The 10,715-nt window shown below is 49.2% G+C and overlaps 1 protein-coding gene across 1 annotated transcript; it reads left to right on the top strand.

Moving 5' to 3' along the window:
* The first annotated feature begins 3,530 nt into the window (after window positions 1-3,530).
* On the top strand, window positions 3,531-8,977 carry GPR83 (G protein-coupled receptor 83). The gene is made up of 5 exons (XM_075081872.1): window positions 3,531-3,568; window positions 4,777-5,194; window positions 5,942-6,067; window positions 7,132-7,265; window positions 8,034-8,977. Exons 1-5 carry the CDS (start codon window positions 3,531-3,533, stop codon window positions 8,656-8,658), a joined length of 1,341 nt encoding a protein of 446 aa, XP_074937973.1. The 3' UTR covers window positions 8,659-8,977.
* Window positions 8,978-10,715: the final 1,738 nt, after the last annotated feature.

The following is a 10,715-nucleotide window of genomic DNA, read 5'->3' as shown; positions in this document are numbered from 1 at the left end:
GCTGTGCTCTGCATTTGTAGCTGGAATGGTGCTGATAGCACCCACACCAATGTTTTGGCTGCTGCAGAGCAGTACCCCACAGCGTCACAGCTGTCTCTGCAACACCCCTGCAAAGGCCAGTGGGTGGGGGGTGGGTGAGAGGTTGGGAGGGGGCACAGCCAGGACAGCTGACCCCAACTAACCACAGGGATATTCCATACCAGATGGGGTTATGCTTGGCAATAAAAGCTGAAGGAAAGGAGGAAGTGGGGGAAATTATATTTGGTATTAAGGCATTTTTCTTCCAAAGGAACCACCACATGTACTGAGGGGGCTGGGTGCTGCCTGCTGATGGGACATAAAAAATAAGTATTTTTATGCTTTGCTTTCATGCATGACCTTTGCTTTTTTCCATTAAACTGCTTTTCACAGAATCACAGAATGGCAGGGGTTGGAAGCAGCCTCTGGAGATCACCTTGCCCAACCCCCCTGCTTGAGCAGGCCCACCCAGAGCAGGGGGCACAGGAACGCATCCAGGCGGGGTTTGAATGTCTCCAGAGAAGGGACTCCACAGCCTCCCTGGGCAGCCTGTGCCCCTGCTCTGGCACCTGCACAGGAAAGAAGTGTTTTCTCATACTGAGGTGGAGCTTCCTGTGTTCCGACTTGTTCCCATTGACCCTTGTCCTGTCACTGGGCACTGTTGAAAAAAGTCTAGTCCCATCGTCCTGACACCCACCCTTTAAATATTTATAGGTATTGATTAAATCCCCCCTCAGTCTTCTTTTCTCCAGGCGGAACAAACCCAAGCCTCTCAGCCTTTCCTCATAATGGAGATGCTCCAGTCCCCTCATCATCTTGGTAGCTCTCCGCTGGACTTGCTCAAGCAGTTCCACATCCTTCTTAAACTGGGGGGCCCAAAACTGGACACAGCACTCCAAATGTGACCTCATTAGGGTAGTGTAGAAGGGGAGGATAACCTCTCTCCATCTGCTGGCCACACTCCTTTTGATGCACCCCAGGACACCTTTGGCCTTCTTGGCCACTCTCCATCATCTTCGAAAGGTCATGGAGGACAGGAGAGGTGCCGGAGGACTGGAGGACAGCAAATGTCACTCCAGCCTTCAAAAAGGGCAAGAAGGAGGATCTGGGGCACTATAGGCCAGTCAGCCTCACCTCCATCCCTGGAAAGGTGATGGAGCAGTTCATCCTGGAGGTCATCTCCAGGCATGTAGAGGACAAGAGGGTTATCAGAAGTAGACAACATGGATTCACCAAGGGGAGATTATGCTTGACCAACCTGATGGCCGCCTATGATGGCATGACTGGCTGGGTCGACAAAGGGAGAGCAGTGGATGTTGTCTATCTTTACTTCAGTAAAACATTCAACACTGTCTCCTATAGCATCCTCACATACAAGCTGAGGAAGTGTGGGTTGGATGAGGGGACAGTGAGGTGGACGGAGAACTGGCTCAACAACAGAACTCAGAGGGTCATGATCAATGGAGCAGAGTCTGGCTGGAGGCCTGTCACTAGTGGTGTTCCCCAGGGGTCTGTGCTGGGTCCAGTCCTGTTTAATATATTCATCAGTGACCTGGATGATGGGACAGAGTATAACCTTAGCAAGTTCGCTGACGACACCAAGCTGGGAGGAGTGGCTGATACACCAGAAGGCTGTGCTGCCATCCAGCGAGACCTGGACAGGCTGGAGAGCTGGGCCGAGGGGAACCTCATGAAATTCAGCAAAAGCAAGTGCAAGGTTGTGCCCCTGGGGAGGAACAACCCCAGGCACCAGTACAGGCTGGGGGCTGAACTGCTGGAAAGTGGCTCTGTTGAGAAGGACGTGGGAGTGCTGGTGGACAGCAGGCTGACCCTGAGCCAGCACTGTGCCCTTGTGGCCAAGAGACCAATGGTGTCCTGGGGTGCATTAAAAGGAGTGTGGCCAGCAGGTTGAGGGAGGTTATCCTTCCCCTCTACTCTACCCTAATGAGGTCACATTTGGAGTGCTGTGTCCAGTTTTGGGCCCCCCAGTTTAAGAAGGATGTGGAACTGCTTAAGCAAGTCCAGCGGAGAGCTACCAAGATGATGAGGGGACTGGAGCATCTCCATTATGAGGAAAGGCTGAGAGGCTTGGGTTTGTTCCGCCTGGAGAAAAGAAGACTGAGGGGGGATTTAATCAATACCTATAAATATTTAAAGGGTGGGTGTCAGGATGATGAGACTAGGCTCTTTTCAGTAGTGCCCAATGACAGGACAAGGGGCAATGGGAACAAGTTGAAACACAGAAAGTTCCACCTCAATATGAGGAAACACTTCTTTCCTGTGCAGGTGCCAGAGCAGGGGCACAGGCTGCCCAGGGAGGCTGTGGAGTCCCTTCTCTGGAGACATTCAAACCCCGCCTGGATGCGTTCCTGTGCCCCTGCTCTGGGTGTGCCTGCTCAAGCAGGGGGGTTGGACAAGATGATCTCCAGAGGTCCCTTCCAACCCCTGCCATTCTGTGATTCTGTGAAATCCTGGCCTTCCTGGGCAGCTGCTTCCTTCGCTGTCCGTAGGTGCCAGGGATGGTGGAGCAAGGGTACCAGGCTGGGAAATCTACTACAGCCTGTTCTGCAGTAAGAACTATATGTAGGTGACCTGTTTAGACAGTTCATACTGGGATGTATTTAAATATAAACTAAACCAGAAGGGTGATGTGAGACAGAGAAGGGCACACAGGTGACATGGGAGTGACATGACCCAGGGAGCACCCACTGGGCTTTTTCCCAGACCCTTTGTGGCTGTTTCAGGTGGGCCTGCCCGGCATGTGGTTGGGCCACCTCCTTTGGATCACAAGAAGCTGAGTCCAGCTTGGAGGAGGGTGCGCCTGGGCTGTGTGTGAGGAGATTCCCGTCCTCCCCCCAGGCTGAGGAGGTGAAGAGGCAGCCTCCTGCTCTGCTGGAAGCACCTGGTCTTCAAAGGCAACAGTGGCTCTGGTTGCATATGCGGGTACCCTGCTAGAAATTAATTATTAGATCAAGGGGAGTAAACAGATAAAACTAATCATTTTTGCTGGAATATGGTTATAGTACAGGGAAGCAGGTCTGATAGATGCGGAAGAATAAAAGCTGGAGTTGGAGTGTCAGAAGACAGAATACCCTTATGCATTGGCCAGCAGCACTGGAAAGTAGGGGGACTTGGGAACTGCTGGAGCAGCCCAGCGAGAAGGGGGACATATGCCACCAATGGTCCGGTTCTCATCCCAAACCCACACCAGAATGCTGCCCTGTCCCACTTCCTGCCATTTCCCTGGGCCTTTACATTATGTTGTGAGACTCCCTGTTTTCCTGGCAGCATCAGATCAGGTGCGCCCTTGCTGGCCAAGCGCTTCTGAGCTGGACACAGATTTCTTTCTTCTCTCTGAATGGTCACAGGTGACTGCCACCTTAGCAGCTCCAGCAGGTTCGCTGGGAAGCTTCCTCTGAGACAGGCATACTGCTAAAACAGCTTGAATTGGACAATTTTGTGGAAGAACTAGATGCTGGCAGCAGTTTTCAGAGGAGTGCTGTGGGCTGGCCATGCCGCTGGTCCTGCTGCGTTCAACTCCTGAGCGGCGGTGAGGAGAAAGCAGACGGAGTGGTTCACTGGGGGAGTCACGAGCATCTTCTGGAACAGCTGTTTTCACCAGTGAGTGACCAGCTTTATACTATAAGCTTTTCAGATAATGGTCTTTTAATTGGTGGCTAAATAAAGTCTTTTATGTACAAAGCCCGCTCTGGCTGGTGTTAGCTGATACCACCCAAGCAGATTTGTCCCCAGCAGAGGGGCAACACCTTACGTGTGAACTTGCGGAGGCGCATGTCTTTCTGTGCTATGGAGGATTTGTGGCTCTTGGTCTCCTGATACTGATTTTAGATTTCCTGCTATGTTTTTTGGGGGAAGAAGGCACAGGGAACGCACATGCTGCCTTCTCGTCAGCACTTGGGTCCAGCGTATGGCCTCTTGTTGCTTTGAATACTGGACCCACTGGGCTGGGACATCCTTTCCTGTCTTCTGTCCTATATAATCACCTTTTTGTAACTACCTCTGTATTTCTACAAACCCTAGAAAGCACAATTTTACATCAAACTTTTTATTCCCTTGGCCAAGAGGAAATCCCTGCCAAGGTAAATCTTAAGTATTTCTCTGTCTCGCTGAGGGAAAAATGTCCTTGGAAAAAGACTGTAAGTACAGTAAGCCAGCTTGTTAGTCACAGTTCATCTGTTACCCCCCCCATTCTATGCTAGTTAGTAAGTGTCATGCTGTGAAGTAGGCTGAAACTTGCCTGCCAGACCTTTAAAACTGAGCATAAATTTGAACTGTGTCCTAGAAGAGAGCAGAGCTGCGACACCCGCTGCTGGTTTATAAACAGCACAGATTTTGCCTGCCCTGGGCTGCTAGTAGAGAAAAAGGATGCTGATGACTGGAGATACTGATTTGCCTTTCTCACAGATGTGCTTACCTTGGAGTAGCACCCAGGGAAGTGTGGCTGCGTGAGAAAGCAGCACATCAGAGCAGAAATGATGCAGCCCAATAGCTGCAGATGATCTTTGCTTGGAGCTTGCCTTGGGGTATAAAGCTGGCTGAAGGAGCAAAAGTAGCAGCTAGTCGAGTGGGAGAGAAGCATGCTGTGGGAGGCAGGAGCATCCACCTGCTCCTGCTGCTTGCGCATTGTGTTTGCAGCCCCTGAGCGCGCCTGGGCTGAGCGAGGGAAGGATGGCTCTCCCGATACAATACACGACGCGAGCTCTGCTCTCTCACAAATTAACTATTTCCAAATTGGAGGAGAAAAGTGGAATTTCAGAGATGTTGTTCTGTTTTGTTCTGTTTTGTCTGGGTCTCTCTCCCTGACTTGGTTAACGCTTTTGAAACCCCAAGAAAGATGCCCCTCAACGGGAGCCTGGAGAAGACCTTTGTAACCCAGAACGTCTCAGCTTTCTTTTCCTGGGATAATGACAGCCTGGCCGACTGGCAGAGCTTTGTGGGCAGAAGCCGGTACGGAGCTGAGTCGCAGAGCGTCACGGTGAAAGCCCTGCTCATTGCAGCATACTCCTTTATCATTATCTTCTCCATCTTCGGCAACCTCCTGGTCTGTCATGTTGTCATCAAGACCAAGAGCGTGCACTCCGCCACCAGCTTGTTCATTGTCAACCTGGCGGTAGCCGATATCATGATCACACTTCTCAACACACCTTTTACTCTGGTAAGACTGGGGCAGAGATGTCATAAGGGCATCACAGTTACTTCAGTGGCTTATTCTTCTGTATGCCGCTATAGGCAGTGCATGAACGTCCTGCAGATACTTGTGTGGTCCAAATTACAGTGATTGGCATTATCTTTGGGAAACTCCCTGTCTTTTTCTTCTCTAATTCCTATTATCTAGTTGAAGATCTGAGATTATCCATTTGTTAAATGTGTCCCTGATAGCACTTGAACAGTAATAACCTCACAGTGATTACTTAGTACTTTGTAGTATTTTGTTTTTCCTTCCCTTCTCTGAATTATTTCCAAGGGAATATGATGAACCTCTTGAAAAAAAATTAATGCTCACCATCATTTTACAAGCTGTGTTGAAAAGCTGTAGTGTGCTTTGAAGTAAGATAAGGCATACAGGTCAGCCCTGTGCTGTAAGGAGGGCTTAAAAGAGAAAAATTAATGTATTGACTCAATAGTTAGACTACAGAAGGACACACTGTGAATGGAACGCAACAAACATCTTTGGTACTGCTCTGCTGTGTTGTCCTGGAGGATATTGCTGGGCCACTGAACAGCACTAACCTACCTCTTCAGGGCTCAGAAGCCAGAAAATGATACCATTATGCAAAGAACCTGCTATTTTAAAAACATCTTTTATATAGCTCAAGTAATTATGTGTCAGAGGTGTCTCAGAGATCTATAAGCATGTGGAGTTGTGTGGGTGTGCACAAAACTAATGCTATTCTGGTTTTAGGCTCGTTTTGTGAACAGTACCTGGATATTTGGGAAGGGGATGTGCCATGTCAGTAGGTTTGCGCAGTACTGCTCCCTCCACGTCTCTGCCTTGACCCTCACAGCCATTGCTGTGGACAGGCACCAGGTGAGAATTCTCTGAAGCAGCCAGCCAGAAAGCTTGGGAGGGCATGATTAAAAAGAGAAGGGATGCTCCCATGTCCTTTCCTTCTCAGCTCCCAGATTAATGTAAGATGCATGAGGAGCTGACAGGGTAGGGGAGCAGTTCTTGCTGTCAGATGGAAAGAATAGTTTCAAGCATGCAGCAAGGTGGGAGACTGGAGGTGTCCATTGCCTTGTGATTGCTTCCAACTGGGGAATGGTAGCTTTTCAGTGGTGGCTAGTCCAGTAACTCTCGATTGAGGAGAAAGTCCGAGATCCTGATAGGAATTCGTGTGGGCAAACCTCTTCTGGGGTGGTTTGTCCGGCCCATGGAGGAACAGCATTGTTGATGCTGGAACATCCTGGTTATCTCCTGCAGCCCTGTCTCCCTTTGCTCTGGGATCTCTCACCCCTTGCTACCCCAGATACTGGAGAGCTGACTGTACCATACTGGTGTTTGTCAGAAGCAGAGCTATGCCTTGCTGTTGATAATGGGCTCAAAGCTGGGGACAGTCAGGCATTATCAGTGCACAGTCACCCAACAACCACGCAGAACAGAGCAGTACAGTTGACATTTTCTGCTAGAAAGCCTCGAAGTTTCCAGAAGATGCACTGGCTGTCTGAAGCATTGCCAGGGAGGTTCAGTTAAATCACAAACCCTTGGCTCTTTGGGTCACCGATACTGAGGAGTCTGAGACTATTTTCTTTTTCGTTTGTTGGTTTGGGGTGTTTTTTTCTCTTGTTATTAAGTAAATTGAACCTGGAAATCAACATGTGTGCAAGACCTGGTGGTACCCAGTTCTCCCCACCCAGATGCAAATACTGAAATAAGAGGGAAGGACTGGGATCTGACTTTACCCATTCCCATCATGGAAATATTCAGGCTTTCACATACAGCTTAGAGTCAATGGGAGCTGGATGAAGGCAGTACTGCTTGCATGCTAAATTTCCACTCTAAGTAATAGATTTAAGGCTGGAATTTTTTATGAAAAATTGATGTAATTATTTCCTGAAATAGCATAAGCCTGAATATTGGTTTATTTTGCACAGGTTATAATGCACCCTCTGAGACCTCGCATATCTACTGCAAAAGGTGTTATGTACATCTCTGTAATCTGGATCATGGCAACTTGTTTTTCCCTACCACATGCTATCTACCAAAAACTCTTTACCTTTGAATACAGGTAAGGATATGCTTTGCTTTTCTCCACAGTCTCCCTGGAGGCCAAATTCTCAGTGGCCATACTTTCCATCTTCTCCTGAAAGTCCTGACCTTAGTTAAGGTCAGCTAACTATGGATCTAGTCTATAATTTTCATGAGATTCCTTTTGCAATGGCTAATATCCTGTTCTTGTTTCTATTTTTAATTATTTTATCTTTATTCTGTCACACTAATCACATGAAATAGGCTAAGAAGTTAGAGGATCCGGCCTGGACTGTCTAATTCTATATGCTGGTATTTTATATGATGTACCAATCTCACCTGTTTAGGCAGACCAGGGATTGGAAAAAACCTGGGACAGTGACAGAATCTGCATCAGCTGCTTGTTCCATAAAACATTCTTGTCAGCCTTGATATCTGGAAAGTGCTTTGATGAGGGGAAGGTCCTTAATACATGCAGAGACTGTGTTTCCGTTTGCCAAAGGACCAAGAATAAAACCCTGCTTCTGTGCAGCTGGAAATTTTGTAATTGATGAAATTAATAAAATTATCATAAGATCATGAAAACCCCCGAGAAATTATCACCAAATTGCTCACAAGCTGCTCCATGGCCCAAATGCTCAGACAGCAGAGCTCCACATAACTGTGGCACATATGCATAAATGAAGAGACTGCCTCCAGGTTTTATGGCAGGAGCCCTCTCCCTCCTGCCCCCTTGTTTCTGATGCACTTCTCCTGCGGTGCCCGGCTGTACATGCTCTCACCCGCTGTCCGGTATCTCCATTTGCAGTGAGGAAGTTACCCGGTGCCTGTGTCTGCCTGATTTCCCTGAGCCTGCTGACCTCTTTTGGAGGTACCTGGACTTAACAACCTTCATTCCGCTCTATGTCCTGCCTCTTCTCATTATCTCTGCTGCCTACGTGACAGTGGTCAAGAAACTCTGGCTGCGCAATGTCATTGGGGAAGTCACCACTGAGCAGTACTTTGCCCTTCGCAAAAAGAATAAGGAGACCATAAAGATGCTGATGCTTGTTGTCATCCTCTTCACAGTCTCCTGGTTTCCCTTAAATTGCTACGTCATCCTACTCTCCAGCCAGATCATTCACACCAACAATGCCCTGTACTTCACCTTTCACTGGTTAGCAATGAGCAGCACCTGCTACAATCCCTTCATCTACTGCTGGCTCAATGACAGCTTCCGATCGGAACTGAAGGCTTTGCTCAACTTGTGCAGAAATCCTCCCAGACCTGCAGAACAGAGGCTTCCCTCCACGGTCTTGTCCTACCAACTGGCTTGGCCAGAAACCAGCAACTTCAAGAGGTTGCAGGTCTCCCATGTCTTTCCATCAGCCTCCAACATCCAGTCAGGGAAGACAGACATCTCTGCAGTTGAGCCAATGGTAGCTGCGAACTAAGCGGTGGCCCTGTGAAATCTATAAGGACTGCACACAGATCTGGCTAAAGCTAAAATGGTGGGAATGTGTGGAGCTCTGGCCTACTTAGGGACTGTGCAACTACACACAGTAAAACCAAGGAGGTTCAGCAGGATGTAGCATGAAAGAGCTGGATGTTTGATTCAGGCTCATGATAATGGCATGCAGACCCTAAAAGGGAGAAAGCAAACTCTTCCCAGGAAGGTCCTGGGCTTTGGACCCTCTGCATCCCCGACTCCAAAACCCTAGGGGTCGACCTCGGGTCTCCCCTGGTGCCTTCTGCCAGAGGCTCCAGGTAGGGCCATTCTCCCCAGCCGCGGTGCAGAGCACATTCTTTACATCTCGTCCTGCCCGGACTGGCCCAAGAGCTACTGCATGATATCAGATATCTGATATCTGTTTAATCATCATCTGTAATATCAGATAATTCATGCAGTAGCTCTTGGCCCAGAATACTCCAACTGAAAAAGAGATATTGGCAGCATATGAAGGGGTTCGAGCCGCTTCAGAAGTGGTTGGTACTGAAGCACAGCTGCTCCTGGCACCCCGACTGCCAGTGCTGGGCTGGGTGTTCAAAGGAAACGTCCCCTCTACACACCATGCAACTGATGCTACATGGAGTAAATGGGTTGCACTGATCACCCAGCGGGCTCGAGTAGGAAACCCCAGTCGCCCAGGAATCTTGGAAGTGATCATGGACTGGCCAGAAGGCAAAGATTTTGGAATCTTGCTCTTCCCAGAAAAGTTGGACTAGATGATCCTTGAGGTCCCTTCCAACCTGTGATTCTGTGATTCTGTGAATAGCACCAGAGGAGGAGGTGACACGTGCTGAAGAAGCCCCACTGTATAACAAACTGCCAGAAGATGAAAAGCAGTATGCCCTGTTCACTGATGGGTCCTGTCGCCTTGTGGGAAAGCACCGGAGATGGAAGGCTGCTGTATGGAGTCCTACACAACAAGTAGCAGAAACTGCTGAAGGAGAAGGTGAATCGAGCCAGTTTGCAGAGGTAAAGGCCATCCAGCTGGCCTTAGACATTGCTGAATGGGAAAAGTGGCCAGTGCTCTACCTCTATACTGACTCCTGGATGGTGGCAAATGCCCTGTGGGGCTGGCTGCAGCAGTGGAAGCAAAGCAACTGGCAGCGCAGAGGCAAACCCATCTGGGCTGCCACATTGTGGCAAGATATTGCTGCCCGGGTAGAGAACCTGGTTATAAAGGTACGGCATGTGGATGCTCACGTCCCCAAGAGTCGGGCCACTGAAGAACATCAGAACAACCAGCAGGTAGATCAGGCTGCAAAGATTGAAGTGGCTGAGGTGGATCTGGACTGGCAACATAAGGGTGAACTATTTCTAGCTCGGTGGGCCCATGACACCTCAGGCCGTCAAGGGAGAGATGCAACACACAGGTGGGCTCGTGATCGAGGGGTGGACTTGACCATGGACGCTATTGCACAGGTTATCCACGAGTGTGAAACCTGCTGCAATCAAGCAAGCGAAGCGGGTAAAGCCTCTGTGGTATGGGGGACGATGGCTGAAATATAAATATGGGGAGGCCTGGCAAATTGACTATATCACACTCCCACAGACCCGCCAAGGCAGGTGCCATGTGTTTAGAATGGTGGAAGCAATGACTGGCTGGCTGGAAACATATCCCGTCCCCCACGCCACTGCCCAGATCCTGGGTCTCGAAAAACAAGTCCTGTGGCAACATGGCACCTCAGAGTCACACAACAGGACTCACTTCCGAAATAGCCTCACAGACACCTGGGCCAAAGAGCACAGCATTGAGTGGGTGTATCACATCCCCTGTCACGCACCAGCCTCTGGGAAAATTGAACGGTACAATGGACTGTTAAAAACTACACTGAGAGCAATGGGGGGGTGGGACATTCAAGCACTGGGATACACATTTAGCAAAAGCCACGTGGTCAGTCAACACGAGGGGATCTGCCAACCGAGCTGGCCCTGCCCAGTCAGAAATCCTACATACTGTGGAAGGGGATAGAGTCCCTGTAGTGCACATAAAAAATATGCTGG

This window comes from Phalacrocorax aristotelis, chromosome 1 (assembly GCF_949628215.1).
Source record: "Phalacrocorax aristotelis chromosome 1, bGulAri2.1, whole genome shotgun sequence".
Classification (NCBI taxonomy): domain Eukaryota; kingdom Metazoa; phylum Chordata; class Aves; order Suliformes; family Phalacrocoracidae; genus Phalacrocorax; species Phalacrocorax aristotelis.
Note: the sequence above shows the minus strand (reverse complement) of the source record. Positions and strands in the feature narration are given on the sequence as shown.

Bases quoted from the DNA above. Each gene is read 5' to 3' on its own strand.
- GPR83 (XM_075081872.1), top strand. From the start codon at position 3,531: ATGCCGCTGGTCCTGCTGCGTTCAACTCCTGAGCGGCG. The intron at 3,569-4,776 runs GTGAGGAGAAAG...TCCAAATTGGAG, and splicing joins CGTTCAACTCCTGAGCGGCG to GAGAAAAGTGGAATTTCAGA. The intron at 5,195-5,941 runs GTAAGACTGGGG...TTCTGGTTTTAG, and splicing joins TCAACACACCTTTTACTCTG to GCTCGTTTTGTGAACAGTAC.